We start from the raw sequence: 22,312 nt of genomic DNA on the forward strand, positions 1-22,312 counted from the left end.
AATTAACCGGGTTTTACAGAAGGCACAATCTTGGCAATGATGCTAGAAGAGCTGGTCGAGTTTATGAAGAAGGTACTAAAGTAGGGGGAGGAGTTGAATTGACTTGGGGCAAAATTACACAAGACCATAACAATGGAGAAGATTATGGTGATGATGAGGCCAGTGTGGGAGACAAAGCACATGCAAACAATGATGTTGAAGGTGACACCGAATATTCAAGATTAGATGAACAGTTGATAGAGAACAGAAGGACTTGGGAGCTAGCAAAAGAGTCCGAAGCAAGTTATATAATGAAGAAGATGACATCATGGCGATTCCCCAACAACAGAATGAAGAAATTGCTCAAAATAGAAGATTGGCTAAACAGAAGGCAAAAGCTAGACGAAGCAGACCCAAAACTCAAAGAAAGTTGTGCAATATTTCCTTAAAATGATCTTTAGTTCTTGGAATGTTAAGAGGTTAAGGGGTGATGGAAAATTGAGGATGGTGAAGGACCTAAAGCAAAAATATAGGTTGAACATGCTAGGCTTGGTAGAGACTAAAAGGCAATTGGTGACTAGATTTGATATTTCAAAAATTTGGGGGAATGGTTGTGCGGGTTAGGATTATGTTGAGTCTTTTGGTGCTTCTGGTGGGCTGCTACTAATATGGGATGATGAGTTTTTTAAAATTATAAATTCTTATAAAGGTGAAAGATGGTTGTGTGTTGAAGTGGTTATATTGAACAATAACTACAATTGTGCTTTTATTTTGGCTTATGGTGCACATAATAGAAATGAGAAGCTTGTTATATGGGAGGAGCTGAGCTACATAGCTGGTTTATGTCAGGTTCCCTGCTGTTTCCTGGGGGACTTTAATGAAATTGTACAGGTGGCAGAAAGACGCGACACTGATAGATTAACCCCGTCGGCGGAAGAGTTCAAGAGCTGGGTACATGACATGGGTTTGGTAGACTTGCCAATTACAGATCGTAAGTTTACATGGTTCAGAGGACGATCTTGTAGTCGTATTGATAGGGCACTGGTGAGTGTGGAATGGCTTGAGGAGTTTCCGTAGATTCGACTACGAGGTGGCCCAAGGGGTTTGTCTGACCAATGTCCTATTATAGTGGAAGATAAAAGGATCAGGATGGACCGAGACCGTTCAAAAGTCTTGACTCATGGTTTACGCATGAGGGTTTCCTAAGGATGGTAAAGGAGGAACGGAGAGGATTAGGAGACGTGCAATTCATAGATAAATTGAAGGCTCTGACAATTCCACTAGGGAGATGGCATAAAGCCAATTTTGGTGATGTGGACAAGAAAATTCTGAAGTTTGAGAAAGAGATTAAGAAGATTGACGACATGGTGGGTGAATGCATTTATCATGGAATGGTGGAGGCAAGAAGGAGGGCGCTTGTAGCATGCTGTAAGAAATGGTATGTGAGAAAAGAACTACATTGGAAACAGATGTCGCGCTCAAGACATGTGAGGGATATTGATAAGAACACGAGGTACTTCCACAACCTAGCTTCGACAAGAAGGAGAAATAACAGGATTGATGCGCTGGTCATTAATGGAAGACTGATAAGGAATCAAGCTCGGATTAAGATTGTGATTAGGAATTTCTACAAGGACTTGTATCATCAGGAGGTGGCTCTAATGGTGGGATTCAGAGACGGGCTGGTGGAAATTATCAGTGAAGAGGATGCTTTGGCTTTGGAGATGCAACCTACTATTGAGGAGGTTAGGAAAGTAGTATGGGATTGTGAATCTACCAAGGCTCCTGGAAGTGATGGGTACAACATGAACTTCATAAAGAAGTGTTGGGATGAAATTGGTACTAAGTTCACGGCAACGGTGTTGGATTTTTTCCAGTCTTCTAGGCTACCAGCGGATGCCAATCTCACTTGGGTGGCACTAGCACCAAAGTTTTCGGGGGCAAAGGAAATCAAAGATCTCAGACCAATTAGCATGGTAGGGTGTGTGTATAAAGTTATCTCAAAAATGTTGGTTAAGAGAATACGAGCGGTAATGCCAGGGGCTAGAAGGTGAGACATAAAGTGCTTTTGTGAAGGGACGAAAGATTCATGATGGGGCTCTTATTGCTTGCGAAACAGTACAGTGGATTAAAATGAGGAAGAAAGAAGCGGTGATAATAAAGTTAGACTTCCAGAAAGCATATGATAGAGTCAAGTGGAGCCTTGTGGATCTTGTGATGCAGAAGATGGGATTTGGTTGGAGATGGAGAGGGTGGGTCATGGAGTGTGTCAGTACATGTTCCATGTCTGTATTGATAAACGGTTCACCTTCTAAGCCATTCAAGATGGAAAGAGGCCTTTGGCAAGGTGATCCACTGTCTCCATTTTTATTTGTACTTGTTGTGGATGTACTACACAGGATGTTTGGGGATGCAGTTAGAAACGGCCGCATATCTCCGCTACTGGTTGGTAGAGATCATATTGAGGTGTCGCACCTACAATTTATGGATGACACGATTCTGTTCTGTCCTCCAGAGGAAGAGACTATTAAAAATTATAGGAAGATCCTCTATTGCTTTGAATTGATGTCGGGGTTAAGTATTAACTTTGACAAATCTAGCTTGATTCCAATCAACTGTGATGATCGATGGGTACAGCATATGTGCAGCGTACTGGGCTGCCAGGAAGCCTCTCTCCCAATTAAATACTTGGGGATCTCGCTAGGAGCTAACTCAAGATTGATGAAGACTTAGAAGCCAATTATAGACAAAGTGGAGGATAAACTAAGCATATGGAAAGCTAAGGTCCTCAATAAAGTCAGTAAATTAGTCATCATCAAATCTGTGTTAAATAGCCTACCTGTTTATTATCTGAGTCTATATAAGATGCCAAAGGCTGTTGCAAAGAAACTGATTTCTCTACAGAGACGATTTCTGTGGAGCAAGGAAGATGATAAAAATGGTATGGCCTTGGTCAGGTGGGAGATGGTGCAGACATCGAAAAAGTTTGGTGGTCTAGGTGTTGGGGATGCCATGGTGCGTAATACAGCCCTTTTATTTAACTGGTGGTGGCGCTTTTCTAAAGAGGAGTGCCTGCTGTGGAAGAAGGTGGTCTGCTCTTGTAATAACCTGGACCCAAATGTGATGCTGTCTTCCCATGTATTGCTTGTTCGAGGAGGCCCTTGGAAGGATATATGTCAGATATAGTTCAAGAATCAGCAAGTGAGACAGAAGATGGTTACTGGGCTGTCAATGGAGGTTGGTGATGGGAGAGGGACTCATTTTTGGGAGGATGTTTGGTTGTGTAGTGGTTCTCTGAAAGATCGGTTTCCAAGACTTTTCTCAGTTTCAAACCAAAAAGGATCCGTTATAGGGGATTGTGGGTTTTGGGATGGGGTTGAGTGGATTTGGAACTTCCAACAGAGACGAGAGTTATTCCAGTGGGAGTTGAATTTGGTGAATCAGCTACATAATACACTTAGACTGGTCAAACTTGCTAATGGCAGAGAGGATAAAGTCGTGTGAAAATTTGATAAACAAAAAGAGTATTTTCTACTAACTCTTTTGTGCAGGTTTTGCAGGCGAAAATAACTCCGGAGGATATAACAAGCTACAGTTTTACCAAGACAATTTGGAAAGGGCTAGTGCCACCAAGAGTTGAACTATTTGTCTGGTTTGTATTGACTGGAAGTATCAACACTAAGGAGAGGTTGAGTCGGTTTGGGGTCATCAACCAGGAAGATGTTATCTGCGTGTTATGTAACAAAGGTGTTGAAAATGGTCACCATTTGTTTCTTGGTTGCAAATTTTCTTGACAGGTTTGGTGTGTTTGACTATCATTTGTTGGTAGGCAATGGACGTGCCCAGGAACGTTGAGGGAGCATTTCCTAAGTTGGACTGAGATATCATATAGCAAGGAGATGCGTAAGAATTGGATGGTGTGTTTCTGTGCGATTATTTGGAATATTTGACTTGAAAGGAATATAAGAATTTTTCAGCATAAAGAAAAAGAGGTTGAAGAGGTTACCCATTTGTGTTGTACAAACTACAAGGAGTGGATAGGTGTGGATATTTGTTGTTGTTGATGACAATGCCAGAAATGACAAAGGATAAAGTTTATCGTGTTTGTGTTGCCTAGTTTTCTTTTCCTTTGATAGTTTATCTAATCTTGTTTGTTGTTCTTCATACGCTCCACTTGTTATGTTGAGCTAGTTTCTTTCAAAAAAAAATCTAAATGTGTCGATAGATACAAAAATAGTTTTGGTGAAATTAAATTTGTCAACCAACACAACTCAGTGGAAAAATACAAATAAAAAATGGTGAAAATTCAGATGCAGTCGACTTTACGTGAAGTTGGTATGTAGCTGAGAGCTATTAGATAAAAATTTAGTCAAATTATCTAACAACTCTCAAATATCAATTTTACGTAAAATTAACTGTACCTGAATTTTCACCATAAAAAATACATATATAAATAGTAACCGTACAAATAAACACTAACGATATAGATTACAGTAACTGTATACATGTATAGTATAATACAAATATGTATGTCGATGTATATAGTATACTATACAGTATACGCGAATAGCACTACACCGAAACTATTGTATGAATAGTATCTTACACAAATATTTAACGTGAAAAATCTTAAAAAGATACGGTAATTATATTCGAGATAAATATACAGTATCATTTCCATACTTTTACACTCAAAAGATACATATAGCGTTTTCTAGTGAGATCTTCTTTCTATTTGAATATCACAATTTTATGATAATTAATTATGATACCAAAAATAATAGACATAATACCCAAAAATATCCTCCTGTGTTATAATTTTTTGAGATTAATTCACACACACACCAATGTTTAATACGTTAAAACCAAACGAAACCCTCCCTATTTATAGGCAAGGTGTGGCTTCAATTCCGAACGTTGTACAGTAATTTTACTGTGCATTATTTGATTTTTCTTTTTCTTTATGCGTTTTTTAACATGTGCACAGTGCACACAATATAATCAAATCTCCTTTTTGACTTTTCAACATACGCAAAATAATCGAATTATTGTGCACAAACGTGTTTTCAATTCTTCTTCCATTTCAAAGCTCTCTAGCCACTATTTGTGAGTAAATACCCATAGTCGTCCCTCAGATTCACGCAAATATCCATAGTAATCCCTAAGATCTCCATTTTTTTATTGTAGTCCTTCAGATAGAGCTTCGAGTACTCAAAATGGTCCCTGTGTATATTTCTAGTGATGAGTCATCATTAGAGTGCTGACGTGGACTCGGTTTGCCATGCTGGAGGGCTCCCAACAATTGAGCTGGTGAGTTTTCAATTTCTACCCAGATTAGTCCCTCCTATTATATTTAACCCTAAATCCCCAAATTCTCAGACACTTCATTTCTTCTTCTTGTTCATTTCTTCTTCTTCTTTCAAGCATGTCACGTGAAACATAAATTGTCTGGCTTGTATATACCATCAAGCATCAGGTGTTGTCTTTCTATAACCCATGAATCCAAAACTTGCTGGGATATTCCCACTCAACTTGTTGTTGGCTAAATTTATCACTGATGCAGGAGAATTTTCAAGATTCTAAGGAATTTCACCTTCAAATTGATTGTTGTTGAGAAAAAGTGCATCAAAATTCTTGTAGAAGAGTTCTTGAGGGATTGTCCTGGAGAAGTAACTGTTACTGTTAAGGTGGAAAAGAGACATGTCAGTGAGTAAAGATAGCTCTTTGATAAGGGTTCTTTGGAGATTTGCATGGTTGAGATCTATGCTTGCAACTACAGGGAATGCTGATGCAGATGCACCCATTTCATCTTCAGTAAAATCACAAAAAATCCTTTGTAAGAACACACATTTGGACCAACCCATGTTCCTAGATTTTTCTTTGGGTCACCAGTGATTGCAGATTTCCATGCCTATAGCGCTGTGTAAGCTCCATCCATATTTGATTCTGAAGAAGATCCAGAGCTTTTACAACAAAATATATTGCAGTCCAAGATGAGTCGCTTTTGCAACAATCAGGCAGGACGACCCACTCCTATAGCATATATTATGAACAATTAATAATGGCAAACCACCAGCCATATCATCTTCAAATGTCAAAACCAGGCATTGCAAATTGAGTTGCAAAAGCTTCAACCCGAGCCCGGAGATCAACAACCTCCCTACTGCTATCAAGCCCCTTCAAAACTGTCTTCTGCATTTTTCCATGCTCCCTCTGCAATATGTTTGCAAGTTGCGCGGCTCTAAACAAAAATTCAGCCATTGTCTCAAAATCAGCTTCTAAACATCCTCTTGAAGTCATGGCAGGGGTACCTGAGTAATAGAAAATAAAATTCGTCCGCAGGGTAAGTATATCAGATCAAGTATGCCAAGCAAACAAAACATTCAAGATTGACATGTAATTAACCATCACTTACCTATTCTTACACCTCCGGGAATAATAACTCCATTGTCACCAAAAATAACAATCTTATTCAAAGTAATATGACATGCCTCACAGACCTTCTCATAAAATTTACCTGCAAACCAAAGAGAAAAGAAAAATAAATAAATAAATAAAAGTTAACCTGAAATTTACAAACTCTACGAGCAAAAACTTTGAGATATGCTTGAAAGAAGAAGAAGAAGATATGAACAAGAGGAAGAGATGAAGTGTATGAGAATTTGGGGATTTAGGGTTAAATATAATAGGAGGGACTAATCTGGGTACAAATTAGAAACTCGCCAGCTCAGCTAGCCGTTGGGAGCCCTCCAACGTGGCAAACCGAGTCCACGTCAACACTCCAGTGATGACTCATCACCAAAAATATACCCAGGGACCACTTTGAGTACTCGGAGCTCTATCTGGAGGACTACAATAGGAAAATCGGGATCATATGGATTATTATGGGTATTTGCGTGAATCTCAGGGACGACTATGGGTATTTACTCCACTATTTGTACAATGGCTGGATCCCACAGCTCAGATTTGGACAAATAGCAGATTTACCTGCCTCATTGAGAGATGTACTAGAGTTCAAGTCTTGAGTGAAGTTGACAAAAAAAAAAAGTCTTGAGTGAAGAATATAGAAGCCATGCACTAATAGCAGTAGTGTGTGTGAGTAAGTGTCTTATGTAAAATAATATATATATATATATATATATATATATATATATATATATATATATATATATGAGAGTTTTTTGGTGACTAAGACAATGGTGTCTAAAGATGGTCAAAGATTGACCCACAAATTGAAAATTGACATGTGGAATGATTGAACATAGTAAAAAACATTTTAAGAATATGCTTTTATGAATTATAGTAAAAATAGAAAAAGTTAAGTTATAATATATATATATATATATATATATATATATATATATATATAAAGGAAAAAAGATAAAAAAAAGATGTGAAGTAATAAAAATAATATTTTTTATTTAAATAAATTAAATAAATATTTTATTTATTAAAATAAATAATTATAAAAATTATTACAAAAATACATCTCTCAATCTTATCTCGTTTATTTACACGGTAAACGATATAATTATGAATATATTTTGTTTACACTGTAAACTAGATATATGAAGTTTGAAAAAATATATATATCTCGTTTATAGTATAAACAAGATACATTCATAATTATTTCGTTTACAATGTAAACGAGATATGTGTATTTGTAAATATAAAAATATAAACTTTAAAAATAATAAAAAATATTAATAATTTAAATGAGACCAAACTCTTAAAATGAAAGGTTTCAAATAATAGAAAAAATAGGTGGTTTCAAATAATAGAAAAGATGAACAATTTCAAAATAACAAAGAAGATAGACGGTTTTAACTAACTAATTAATTAATGGGCTATTGGACCTATCACGTAATTTTAAATTGTCCATTTAAAATCAACACATTATTTTCTTAGAAATCAACCCATTTAATTATCTTATTTATTATTTTGAAACTGTTCATCTTCTCTATTATTTGAAACCGCCTATTTTCTCTATTTTTGAAACATTTCATTTTAAGAGTTTGGTCTAATTTAAATTATTAATATTTTTTATTATTTTCAAAAATTATATTTTTATATTTACAAATACACATATCTTGTTTACACAATAAACGAATCATTTTAAATGTATCTTGTTTACACGATAAACAAAATACGTGTATTTTTTTAAATCTCATATATATCGTTTACAATATAAACGAAATATATTCATAATTATATCGTTTACAGTGTAAATAAACGAGATAAGATTGAGAGACATATTTTTGTAATATTTTTTATAATTATTTATTCTAATAAATAAAATATTTATTTAACTTATTTAAATAAATCCCATTTTTATTAACTTCACAGTTTTTTTTATCCTTTTTTTTCTTCTATGTATTTATATTTCTTTTATAACTTAGTTTTTCTCATTTTAAATATAATTCACAAAAATATATTCTTAAAATGTTTCTCACTATATTCAACCATTCCACATGTCAACTTTTAATTTATGAATCAATTTTTGACCACCTTTAAGTACCATTATCTTAGTCATCAAAAAATTATATATATATATATATATATATATATATATATATATATCATTAATGGATGGTTTGGTTAAGACATGATAAAATTTAATAAAATTTAATTATCGAGATAATAGTTAAATTGATTTTTAAATTTTTCTGTGGTGAACCAATTAATCTTTTTATTTTTAAATTAATCAAATTAGTCTTTTAATTTTAAATTGTCAATCAATACTACAAGATTTCTACTTGTTTATGAGATTTTTTTTGTGAAAGTTTTAGAAAACCTCCGTAACATATTTTATTTATGACAAAATATAAAACCCCCATAATTAAAACTAGTTTAAATTTCTAAGTCCAATCTTCTAAATCAATAGTCAGTTCCAAATTTACTCTGATTTTTTTTGGTGACTTTTAACCTACTCTGATTAAACCCAAACAAATTTAACTCCAAACAAAAATCTAACAAAAAAATTGGAAGAGAAAGAAGAGTGAGAATGAAACCCTAGCAGATCTACTCGCCGCCGCAGTATTCATCTCTTCGCCATTGTCACCATCAAGCTCGCCGTAGCGTCTAAGATCAGAGGGAGAGTAACCGGCGACGCCCGCGACGCCATCCTTGCCGAGGTCCAGGAGCAGGTTTCCATTCTTAACTCCAGTTTCTCATGGAAGGAGTCAGATCGAGCCGCCGCCAAGCGCGCCACTCATGCGCTCGCCGTTCTTGCCAAAACGGTAAATCCTCCGTTCCTCTACCTCGATCTCTTATCGTGTTTCTCCCTTAATTTCGGTTTTTGGCAAATTCGGTCGTGCATGTCTCTTGGTGTAGATCCTTCGGTGGTTGTGTCTTGTAGAGGAAGTGGTGAACGTGAATGTCGAAGAAGGAGCTATTCCTTCGGCGCGTCTCCTGAGATCACGACACGGTAACATTTGAGATCTCCTTCTGCGTTCTTTTGTGCATTCCTATGGAAGCTTCTTTTTTGTTAATTTTGTGTTTTCCTCTACATTAATTTAATTTGATTGATTACTTCTCTGATTTAGGATTTGGCTTGTTACTTTTGCGATTATTTAGTAACTTGATGGCGATACAATTAGTGTTAATATTTTTGCTTATCCTGGTTTGATTCTGATTTTTATGTTGAAATAGGCATATGGATAAGCAGAATGAGATCCTTATGGAAGCCTACAGATCAATGCTCCATGAATCGCAAAAACTTCAGGTTCTTTGCTTGCCACTACCCCTGAATTTTCCTGTCTCTAATTTAATTTGTGCTTTTTTACTATTTTAGCTATTCTCTTTGAAATAGAAATTACATTCTTCATTTAGATAGTCCTAGTTTGATGAATTTTTCAGTAACAAGTAACAAATGTGATGTTTGTAAGAGAGAAAGTACTTTCTGGTATCTATTGGAATTGTTGGAATTGTGATACTGATTTCTAGTGGCATGTATCAATGAATTTTTGAATAATGATTTATTTTTCTGTGTGACTTGTTTGTATTAATTCATCAATACTAATTCATCACTAAGTTATGGAGTTCTAATTAATAGGTCGAAGAAGAAATGCTTATGCATAAGCTCTATGATGTTATGTAAGCTCATGGTCTAACTAAAAAGGTATCTTGATCACTCATCTCATCTCATCTCTTCCATAAGAATCTCATTCTGCTTATCCTCTCCCCTGAAGAATGCAAGGTTAGGTTCCTTTTTCAGATTCTCTTGTTCGCTTCTTCCCTTCCCTTCCCTTGATTTATTCCATTGTCAGGAGCTGGAATTCATACACAAGAGTAGCAACACTAATTCATCAATTGCTTGTTGGTTGTTACTTCTTTTAAAATCTTTACCTTATTGTATTTATGAATCATCAAACAGTTGGAGCAGAGGTGCAAGCATTGGGTGTCATAGTAATGATAACAGACCCTACCTCAAACAGCGACACTTTGCAGTCAGGATTCCACTTTCCATTACTCATCTCTTTTGTTGAATTTTATTTAATACTGTTGCTGACAATTTTGGTTCATCAAAGGTGGTGTGCTATTTAAATAATTATGGCAAGGATTTCAATGGTGGACTCTTTCGTTTCTAGGATGGCCAGTCAATGTCAATTATGCCAATGGCTGGAGTGAGTTTATACTCTTTCACTATTACCACTTGTGCTTTTCTTTTCTGGTCAAATGGTTTCTGCTGCTAAATAAGGAGAGTTATTTCTCAAAATTTCATTATCGAAATGATTCAATGTAAGAGGAAATGTTTCGCTTTTTAATTTATTTTATCCTTTTTTATCTTTTAACACGATGTTCTGATGTATACTGCTGACCAGCGTAACATTCATTCTGTTGATGAGGTATATTCAATTGTGCTTGTGTTAGATATTTCCAGAATGGATTACATTTCCCAGTGCTTTTACATTGAATTAAAAATTAAAAATCTTTGAATAAGTAAACTTGATTTCACTTACTGGTGTGTACCTTGTAGAAGCTAAACTTGGTGATGATCAATTGATCGTGCTCACAAGAACTTTGATGCTTGTTTAAGAAAAAGAACCTTAGTTGTTGAGATTTGGCTGCTACTTAAAAAAAAAAAAAGACTTAATACTTCATTGACTGAAAGAAACTAAGTTTGCGGTTGAAAAGATTTGAAGTCCTCATTCATGTATGTTAAAAGGGACTTACGAGCTGTAAGGCGTATAAGATGAGCTATTAGTTTATACAAAAATAAAAGAATATAATTAAACTATTAATACTATGTTATGTTGCATAAACAAGTAACGTTTGTATCATGTTTACAAATGTCTTCCTTATTTGAAGCAGGGACCAAATCTATATTATAGTTGTCACTAATTATATTTTATTCGAAATGATATAGTGTGTAACTGAATTTAGTTCCCGAGGAAGGTGTAAATGTGATTGAGGGTAGCAACTAGCAACTAGTAAGTAGCAACAATAAGAGAAGAATACTAGATTTACTTTTGTGGCTTCATGTCTGGATTCAGCAAGAGGACTTGAATATATACATGAACACACTGTTCCTGTTTATATCCACCATGATGTGAAACCTGTTAATATATTAATATATAAAGACTTCCGTGAAAATGTTAGTTTATTGTAATATTCTTGGCAATAATCATTATTTTGCAATTTTTGTTTTTTTTTTATGAGACTAATATTAAAACTGTCTAATAAGATTTTGGAAATTCACTAGGTTGCAAATTTTGGGCTAACTAAACTTAGGGAAGTTGGAAGCTCTTTATCACTTCATACTCGTCTTGTGGGAACATTTGGATACATGCCTCCAGTGTAAGAACTTAGTTGTTAACTGTCTTAGAACATAACAGTAAATATTAGAAAATATAAAATAAGTCAATGAAAGTTGTGATTGATACAATTTATAGATTCTGAATGTCTAAGAACTTGGTTTGACATGACTGAATTTATAGATTCTTGGGTTGGTCATAATGTCAGATGTGAGCATTATCTCTACTTTAGTGACATCTCTTTTCCATTCTTGATTCAAAATGATATCTTCCTTTGATTTTGGTCATCTCTGCTTTGTATATTAATGATATTTTGTACCTAATTTAATGTTATCTCTACTTTAGTGGATCAGAATGCTTCAACCAACTAAAGGTTGTTACGGCCGCAGCACCACAGTAAGTTTTACTCTTATCATTATGATCTTGTGTTATCAGAATGTGAACTTCATATTATGTTTCTATGCAGATTGAATTTTAACAAATTGCTAAATTATGCAGATACTTCTGGCAATCAAATAAAAAAAAACAAACTACAAGAAGTCATGGTTGGATTAGCAGCAAATGTTTTCACATTCATGTCCTCTCAATGAATCAAGCTATGTATTTCAAGAAGCTGGAAAATAGGTGAAGTAATACTTCACTTTTGAACCATATTGTAAAATCAGTAATCCATGTTAACCTTGAGCAAAAATTGTAAATTTGTAACACTGTACACTGTTGTTTGTTTTGTGTAAATGTGTATTATCCCACATTAATTTTGATTTTGGTTTTTGGTTCTGATGGTTATTTATTTATTTTTCCCTCTAGATTTTGATTCTTCAGTCGAAGAATCTATGCTTTATTGATTTGTATCAGTAAGGACCAATTATTAATGAAAATCCAGGAGAAACACTTTTCAGTGCTATATTCCATGGCATCTATATTTATTAAATTTTGATATTAAAAAATAAATTTTTAATTTGAGAGTATGTAAATGAGATGAGATTAATGAATGATTTGAAATTAAAAAGAAATAAATAATAATAGGATTTGTGGAGGTTTAAAAATCTCATAAAATAGTTAATTTTTGTTAAATAAAAAAATTAATTTGTGGGGGTTTTAAACCGTCACAAAAGTGATTTAAAATTGTCACAAAAGTATAATATAAAACCTCCACTAAACACACATAAAACCCCCCACTAAATAGACTGTGGAGGTTTTTAAAAACCTCCACAAAAGACCTCGTGGCACCTCAAATTTTGGGGGTTTTGGAAACTCCCCCCCCAAACCATTTGGTGGGGGTTATAAACCTCCACAAATAGGAGAAAAAACCTCCACAAATAAACAAAAATCTTGTAGTGCAAATTAGTCCTTTTGTTATTTAAATTATTAATAATGGTTAGCAAAAACTAAAGAATTAATTTGATCAATTGAAAAATTAAAAGACTACTAATATGATCATCACGAAAAAATTGAAGAATTAATTTAATTATTTTCTCTTTGGTTGCATAAGATTTATTGAAATTTGAAATATGTCCAGTGTTTACTATTGTAGTGTATAATATAGGATGATATATGATTCTAAATAATTTTTACTTATTAAAGTTGATTAGTAAAAAAATAAGCACATCAGAACAAGTTCCTTTTATAATTTTTTTGAAAGTCCTTAGTAATGAAATGCGAATGTTTGTGATAGGAAAACATAGTCACACGTCATATGAAAGATGGCTTTTATACCAAAATTAATAAAATAAAATAATATTTAATAGATTGTCTTAAATTGAAATTTATTACATATATGTCATTTTTTATAATTTATATAAATTTTACAAGATGGTAAAAGTTACTATTTGTTGATAAATCATGTTACTCTATCATAATTTACTAAAAATATTATATTTTCTTTTAATACATAAATTATGGTAGAGTAATGTACTTTACAAGAACACAAATCGTAATTCACTATCATAATTTACTCACAAATCTAAAATTGTCTTTTAATATATAAATTGTGGTAAGATAATGTGGAATTTCAAAATTGTATATAAAATTCACTGATACAAAAAACAAAGACTCAATATCTTATCATAATTTATGCACAATTAACCAAAAACACAATACATCAAATTTTAGAGGTGAACGTGGATCGGATCGAATTGGACATGATCTAAATTTCGATCTGATCTGCACTAAAATTATTGGATTAAATTCGATTCAATATCTACAATTTTTAAGTTTGGATCCGATCTAATCGGATCTGCACATATCCGTAAAACACAAAAATATTTTTAAAAACTTATTTTTATTAAAAAATTATTAATAAAATTTATTTTTTTTACTCTTTTAAATATGTTTACTTTTTAAATAATATTAAACATATTTTTCTTAAATAATAAAATTAAAATAATACAATATATATGATACTTTTGAAATAAAGGAGCTCAACACAATAGAGTGGAGCAAACTTAAAGACAACTAGACGATCACCACCTAAAAGAAAAAACACAACATAAGACTCTCCATGTCAACTCCAGCATAGTCATCAAGAACACGAAAAGCGCACACCTTTCCACTCTTCATCACTAAGCAAGGTCATACAATATATATGATACTTATTAGTTGAAATCAAACATAAGAAAAATATTTAATTATTTATTTATTTATTTTTGTAGATCCGCGGATATGTGGATCAGATATATGGATACCTACATAAAATCCGCAATCCGATCCTATAAGTATGCGGATCGGATCCATATCCGCAATTTTCATATCGAATTCAGATAAATACTATAGATATATATGCGGATCAGATCCGATCCATGAACATCTCTATCGAATTTTATTGAGTAAAAAGTAAGAGAAACATAAAAAATATATATTACGAATAAGATTCATGCAAAAGAAAATTTATTTTATAAATTATAATAACAAAATATTAAATAATAACATAAAATTTAAATTGGTAACATAAAAATTGTCCAAATAAAAAAATGCATTTCATACATATGAAAATTATGATCCAAATGTTACATTTTTAAATTGAATTAATCGAAAAAAATATTATAATTACTTGCAAATTAGTATTTGAAAGGTATTGTTCTTTCAAATTACTGAGACACAAACTTTTTACGACCTTGTTCTTTTCTACAAACCATAAATATTTTCCTAATCATAATGTTTTTAGGATTTTAATTTGAAAAGGATCCTATAAAATTCTTATAATGATAATATCCTGGTATCATAGTAATATCTTTGTATCATAATGGTACTAATCTAAACTAAAAATAATAACAACTAGATGGGAGATTATCTTCTTTCGGTAGATAGATTGAAGATAATTTAGCTGGCAAGTTGGCGATGCTAGTTATTTCATAAAAAAAAAATGTTAAGAGGCCATTAAAATATCTTTGTTAGTTGTCTACAATATTTTTTAATTCAACAATCTAAAAATTAATCTGTCATAAATTTAAATTTTATTTAAGGATTAATTTGTCATGAATTTTGCTGGCCAATAGGTTGCTATATGCATAAGGCAGGATTCGAACTTCGACACTTACTTAAGCAGATGAGTGAGCTGACTTTTCGACCAATCTAAGTTAGTTAAAAATTTATTATTATTGACCATCACTTATCTATTAAGTATTAACTAAATATTTTTTAATTTTATAATCCAACAACATACTTTATCACATACTTTTAAATATTAACGGTTAACTAATGACAAAAAAAAAAATTTAAATAGCCCTCTACAATTTTTCTTTCATAAATTAACAATCTGAATATATGACATTTGTTGATTAGCCACCTCCGGTCATAAAAAATCTTGTTTTAGTCCTCAAAATATTAAAATAATAAAAATTATATATACTCTCACTAACCTAAAATTTAACAAATTTAAAATATCAAAATTTAATTCTCAAAATAAAAAATTAGATTAATTCTGATAAATAAAAATAGATCCTTAAAATAAAATAAATAAATTATTAAATATGAATCAAACCCTACATTATGTTCTAAATTTATAAACTCTAAATCACAAATTCTAAATTCTAAATCCTAAAATCTAACATTAAATTTTAAACTCTAAATTCGAAAGACTAAATCATATATAATTAGAGAATAACTTTTGTGGAGTTAAATTTGAGAGATATCTTTATATTTTGGTTAATTTAATAAATCAGGTATTAGAGTTGAAATTTTGGTAAGAAAGAAAAATTAGGAATATGAGTTAAGAATTAGTAAGGGAAAAAGAAAAGAAATTAAAGGTTTTAAATCAATGTGTTATATCTAATGGGACTAAAAGAATTAGGAAAACAAACAAATGGTGGCTGGAGTAACTAATAAAAGTGGTCTACTAGAATGGAGTAACTAATAAAACTAAAGTGATCTACTAGATGTATTATTCATTTTCCTTTCCAGCTCCAATATCTTGATGACAGAAGTTTTATCCAAAAACTTGATTAAAGGATATAATTAATATATCCCTCTAATGTTACTATTAATAATTTTTTTTAGTATATCTATAACAGATTTATCATATATTTTCTGTTGAAAAATTACTTTAATTAATTTATATGCAATGAATACGAGTCTAAACGCCTACCAGATGTGAGGATATGGATGAAACAGTTCTCGACGTCCTCAAAGAGTGCCATTTTGCTAAGACGGTCTGGCACCACCTTCCACAGCAAGACCATGTCAAAGAGTTCTTCAGTCTCGGCCTCAATGAATGGTTATGTAATAATCTTGCTGGGAAACTGGACTAGCCATGTCTGTTTGGAGTGGCGATATCATCTCTTTGGTATTGTGAAATAAACTCATTTTTGGAGGAAAAAACTCACTCACCCGAGTGCAGTGGTGACGTCCATTAGAATCCATAGTGCTGAAATAGCGAATGTGATGAACAAAATGAAGCCACCTGGGAAACAGAACCTGGAGCGGGAGCCTTTAATTTCCTGGGTTCCCCCTTCTTGGAAGATTCATGAAGAACTTTTCCTGCAATCTTGGAAGCTGCACCATAATGCATGCTGACCTCTGGGGCATCGTCAAAGGCCTCCATATAGCTACGGCTAGTGGTTATCAACAGCTTATTATTGCGACGGACTCGTCTATGGCAATTCGGTTCATAAAGGAGGGAAGATATCAGAATCCTCTCGAGTCGCCTATAGCATATAGAATGGGTGCACACACTTCGGGAAGCCAACTTCGCAGCTGATACTCTAGCAAGGAAGGGCCAAATGCTACCTCTCGGAACTCACATCTTTGACATGCCAAGTTGCCAACCGCTCATATCTTCTCTATACTTGCAGAGGATTGTCTAGGAACTCCCAGATCAAGGGGAACTAGTTAGCCCTGCTATTTTTCTTTTCTGGTTGCCTGTCTTGCGCTTTCTAATTTCGTATGTGCTATTTATTTCGAGTAAATTTCCATAGTGGTTCCGAGATTGGCACTGTACACCAAAATTGTTCTGAGATTCCAATTGCATTAATTAGTTTCTGAGATTGAAAAATTTGCGGCATAGTAATCCCTGACCCGTTTTCCATTAACAATGCGCTGACGTGACTTGATGACATGAACCTTCGGTGACACGTGTCACCTTATGGTTTGGCCACACATAACGGTTTGCTGACGTGTCGGTCAACGACACGTGGAATGCTGACGTGGATGTGTATGCCACGTGTCACAATGTTATTTTGCCACGTGTCATATTATGCCACGTGTTGCAATGCTATTTGTTCACGTGTCATCTACTATGTCATCGTTATATGTGCATCAAATTGGTCTCTTACTTTACATCAAATGACTCATTTTAGTCCTTGAAATTAAATGTCGTGCACCAAATTAGTCCCTTTATCAGTTTTTTCTCATTTTTTTTATAAATTTAAAATTCTCATTATATATTTGAATACACTCATTTTAATTTTATCTTTTCACAAGCTATTTAAATACAAGTGTTTTTATAAAACATTTTTAAAATATTAGTTTTAATTATACAATTTTTTTCTACAATATTTTGTTAAAAGAATTATGTGATATATTGATATTGATTTAATAAAGAGTGTAAGTTAAGAGTATAGTAATATTCCTTAATACAATTTTTTTAATATTTAACACTTTAATAAATATTTTAGGAATACTTGATAAGACACTTATTAACTAATATAAATTCATTATTCCCATTCATTTTAAGAATGTCTGATTTTCTATATAATTAACTTCTCACTAAATTAATAAGATAGATTTATACTCTCAATTATAATAATTCATTTTATCTATAACTTAGACGGCATTTTCATATATTACACTATTAATCAAGTATTCCTAACTTACACTCTTTATTAACACAAGAGATATAAATAAACACAAGACGCAATAATAAAATTTTGGTTTTAGTTAATATGTACTCTAACGATACAAGTTAACATTATTAATTAAAAAATTTATTATAAAATATGTATAATAAAATATATCATTTAAATTAGTGTATAGAAAAATATTGAAAATTTTAAATTTATAAAAAAAATGAGAAAAAACTTATGAAGGAACTAATTTGGTACACGACATTCAATTTCATGGACTAAAATGAGTCATTTAATGCAAAGTAAGAGACCAATTTAGTGCACATGTAACGACGACATAATGGATGACACGTGGACAAATAGCATTGCGACACGTGACATGCCCATCCACGTCAACATGCCACGTATCATTAACAAACATGTCATCATACCGTTACACGTGGTGAAACCATGAAGTAACACATGTCACTAAAAGTCCACATCATCAAGTCACGTCCTCGCGTTGTTAACGGAAAACGGATCAGGGACTATTATGGTACAATTTTTTCAATTTCAGGAACATAATTGGTACAATTGAAAACTTAGAAACGATTTTAGTACACGACGTTAATCTCAAAGATCACTATAAAGATTTACTCGCTTTATTTCTTCCACTTCCAAGAGAAACCTATCATAAAAATAAAAAGCTACGGCGGACTAACACGGAATAAAATTCAAATAACCAAATACATCTATGAATCTTTTGTGGCCAGTCATTAATGACATAGAAAACAAGGATTATCATAAAACAATTGATATCAAAGAATCTTAAGAATGTCAAAAAAAAAAAAATGGGGGCATTAACTGTCAGCAATAACATCCCATTAACATGTCCAGAACTCATGAGGCTTAGCCAATGCAAACTACCCATCTAAACAATCTAAAATACGCGGATTGCACTCCCTATTATCACTAACATGTCATCATACCGTTACACGTGGTGAAACCATGAAGTGACACATGTCACTAAAAGTCCACATCATCAAGTCACGTCATCGCGTTGTTAACGGAAAACGGATCAGAGACTATTATGGTGCAATTTTTTCAATCTCAGAAACATAATTGGTACAAACATAATTGGTACAATTGAAAACTTAGAAACAATTTTAGTACACGGCGTTAATCTCGAAGACCACTATAAAGATTTACTCGCTTTATTTCTTCCACTTCCAAGAGAAACCTATCATAAAAATAAAAAGCTACCGCGGACTAACACGGAATAAAATTCAAATAACCTGAAGAAAATCTCATGCCCTAAGCTGTTCAAGCTGTGATGTTGATGGTTTGATGAATCAGAAAGGATTAAGAGAGGGAGAGAGATAGGTTCTTCTCATTATTGGAGAGAATGAAAAATCCCCCTTAGAAAATATTTGTTGAGTTATTACACCTTATATACTATGTACCTTTTTTTTTATGTACTCTCACTAAAAAATAATTACAATGGTAAACCTATTATTGATAAAGAAATAATCTAGGTAACACCCTCCCGCAAGCTAGAATTGTGTAAATCTAACAATCCTAGCTTGGAAACATTGGCAAGAAAAGGACCCGGTGGCAGAGCTTTGGTAAGAAAATCAGCAAGTTGATCCTTGGAACGAACTGGCATAAGATGAATGAGACCAGACAAATGCTTTTCACGAACAATGTGGCAGTCCACTTCAATGTGTTTAGTTCTTTCATGAAAAATGGGATTATTGGCAATGTGAATGGCTGACTGGTTGTCACAGAATAGAGTGATAGACTTTTGAAGCGGCAAGCCAATGAAATCCATTAAGAAAGATAACCAACTAGCTTCACAAGTGGCAACAGCAAGAGACCTATATTCAGCTTCTGCAGAGGACTTGGCAACTGTGGTTTGCTTTTTACTCTTCCAGCTAATGAGCGAGTTCCCAAGCATGAAGCAATAACCGGAAATGGAGCGACGAGTATCGGCACAGGTAGCCCAGTCAGCATCGGCAAATCCAGTGAGATGCAGATTAGAAGTAGAGGAGAAGAAGAGACCAGTTGCAGGTCGGCCTTTTAAATATCGGAGTACACGAAAAGCAGCCTGTAGGTGAGAAGTTGTTGCACAGTCCAAAAATTGGCTCAAACGTCCAACAGCATAAGAGATATCGGGTCTAGTATTTGTGAGGTAAAGGAGTCGGCCGATGAGCTGTCTGTAAACAGTGTTGTCTGTCAAAATGGTTCCTGATTCCTTTGAAAGTTTCTGACTATAATCAAATGGAGTAGAGAGATGCTTGCAATCTAGATAACCAAAATCTCTGAGAAGGTCCATGGTGTACTTCCGCTGATAAATGTGAATTCCAGAGTTAGAGCGTGCTACTTCCATTCCCAAGAAGTATTTGAGATCACCAAGATCCTTTATTTTAAATTTGTCATCCAAATCTTGCTTGATGGAATTGATTTCACCAATGTCATTCCCGGTTAAAACCAAGTCATCAACATATACTAGAATGGCAGTGAAGCTTTGAGATTGTTTCTTAATGAAGAGTGAATGATCATCAAAAAACTGCTTATAACCAGCATCCACGAGAGTCTGAGTGAGCTTAATGTTCCATTGCCTGCTTGCTTGCTTAAGCCCATATAGAGATTTTTGCAATTTACAAACCAAACCTGGTTGTGACACAGCCAAACCGGGTGGTATCTTCATATAAACTTCTTTGTCCAAATCTCCATGAAGGAAGGCAGTGTTGACATCCAGCTGTTTCAAATGCCATTTCTTTGCCGCTGCTAATGCTAACATTACTCGTAGGGTAGTCATTTTGACAACTGGACTAAAAGTATCACCATAATCTACTCCTTGCACTTGAGTGAATCCTTTTGCAACTAGCCTCGCTTTGTGCCTTTCTATGGTGCCATCGGGATTGAATTTTACCCGAAAAACCCATTTGCAACCCACAGCCTTCTTGTCTTTTGGGAGTTCAGTGAGACACCAAGTTCTGTTCTGATCTAGAGCTGTCAATTCATCTTGTATTGCCTTTCTCCAACATTCATGTGCAGCCGCTTCCTCATAAGTGCTAGGTTCTTGATTTGAGGTGATGGCTAGAGAAAGTGACTTATATTTCGGGGTTAGTTTATCATATGACAAGTGTTGTGAGATAGGATATAAAGAGTTAGAGTTGGAAACATTGCTAGAGTGAGCTGTGTGGGTTGTCATACAATGATAGTCCTTCAAATAAGCAGGCGGTTTCTTGACTCTTTCAAACTTTCTAGTAATGCAGTCATGTGTGATGTCAGAGTGTTGTGATGCAGGTGCATTATCAGTGTGTGGTGTGGTAATGGGTGCAATGGTGTGTGAGGAAATTGGTGAGTGCATTGAGCTTGAGAAATGTTCATTTGAATCTATGAGTGTGGTATGTGTGGGTGATTGCAAATGATGTGTGGATGGTGTATCATATTGAAAAAGATCAATGCATTGTGGAGTACGAATGGGCACTACAGAAATGTCAGTGCTAGTGGAATGTAAAAATGGAAAATGAGTTTCATAAAAAATTACATTTCTAGATATGAAAATTTCCTTTGATTTTAAATCAATAAGTCGAAAACCCTTTGTTCCTAATTTAAAACCAAGAAAAGCTGTTTTTCTGGCTCTTGGGTCTAATTTTGTTCTTGAATTTGTTAATGTGGAGGCATATGCAAGAGAACCAAATACTCTTAAATATGAAAGGTCAGGTAAGTTGCCATACAAAAGCTTATAAGGACTAGCATTATTCAGGTTAGTGCTGGGCAGCCTATTAATTAGGTGAATGGCGTGAGCAACTGCGTATTGCCAAAAACAATGTGGAATTCCTGATTGAAATAGCAGTGCTCTAGCAACACCTAAAATATGCTGGTGTTTTCTCTCTACAATCCCGTTTTGCTCTGGTGTTTCTACACAAGAAGTTTGGTGTAAAATTCCAGTTGATGCAAAAAAGGATTTTAGAGTGAATTCTGGCCCATTGTCGGTCCTTATACACTTAACTTGTTTTTCAAAATGTACTCTGACGAAATTCACAAAATTAATAACCAATTGTGATGCTTCAGATTTGGTTTTCATAAAAAAAATCCAAGTGAATTTGCTCTTACCATCCACCACAGTCAAAAAATACCTATGTCCTTCATTGGAAGGGACAGAAATAGGACCCCAGATATCCATATGAACTAAATCAAAACAATCTTTTATTTTAGTTGTACTAAGATTAAAAGATAATTTCTTTTGTTTTGCAAAATGACATGAATCACAAGGAAAATTTGAAGCAATACTATCTATAAAAGGATAAT

The 22,312-nt window shown here is 33.6% G+C and overlaps 1 protein-coding gene across 6 annotated transcripts; it reads left to right on the forward strand.

Moving 5' to 3' along the window:
• Positions 1-8,837: 8,837 nt before the first annotated feature.
• Positions 8,838-12,496, forward strand: LOC130935972 (uncharacterized). 6 transcript variants are annotated; one of them, XR_009068017.1, is made up of 9 exons: positions 8,841-9,218; positions 9,313-9,406; positions 9,631-9,703; positions 10,034-10,177; positions 10,355-10,427; positions 10,509-10,604; positions 11,684-11,778; positions 12,081-12,131; positions 12,234-12,496. XR_009068017.1 is itself a non-coding variant. In XM_057865918.1 (4 exons), the coding sequence occupies exons 1-4, from the start codon at positions 10,785-10,787 to the stop codon at positions 12,361-12,363; spliced, it is 318 nt and encodes a 105-aa protein (XP_057721901.1). In that variant the 5' UTR covers positions 10,611-10,784; the 3' UTR covers positions 12,364-12,496. The 6 variants fall into 6 exon arrangements, 1 of the variants encoding a protein (XP_057721901.1); XR_009068019.1 differs by lacking the exon at positions 11,684-11,778 and having other exon boundaries at positions 8,839-9,218; XR_009068016.1 differs by having other exon boundaries at positions 10,355-10,604.
• Positions 12,497-22,312: the final 9,816 nt, after the last annotated feature.

This window comes from Arachis stenosperma, chromosome 6 (assembly GCF_014773155.1).
Source record: "Arachis stenosperma cultivar V10309 chromosome 6, arast.V10309.gnm1.PFL2, whole genome shotgun sequence".
Classification (NCBI taxonomy): Eukaryota; Viridiplantae; Streptophyta; class Magnoliopsida; order Fabales; family Fabaceae; genus Arachis; species Arachis stenosperma.

Coding starts and splice junctions, on each gene's coding strand:
- LOC130935972 (XM_057865918.1), top strand. CDS start 10,785: ATGTATACTGCTGACCAGCGTAACATTCATTCTGTTGATGAG. Junction 10,827..11,683: donor ACATTCATTCTGTTGATGAG/GTATATTCAATT, acceptor GAAATTCACTAG/GTTGCAAATTTTGGGCTAAC. Junction 12,132..12,233: donor GTTACGGCCGCAGCACCACA/GTAAGTTTTACT, acceptor TAAATTATGCAG/ATACTTCTGGCAATCAAATA.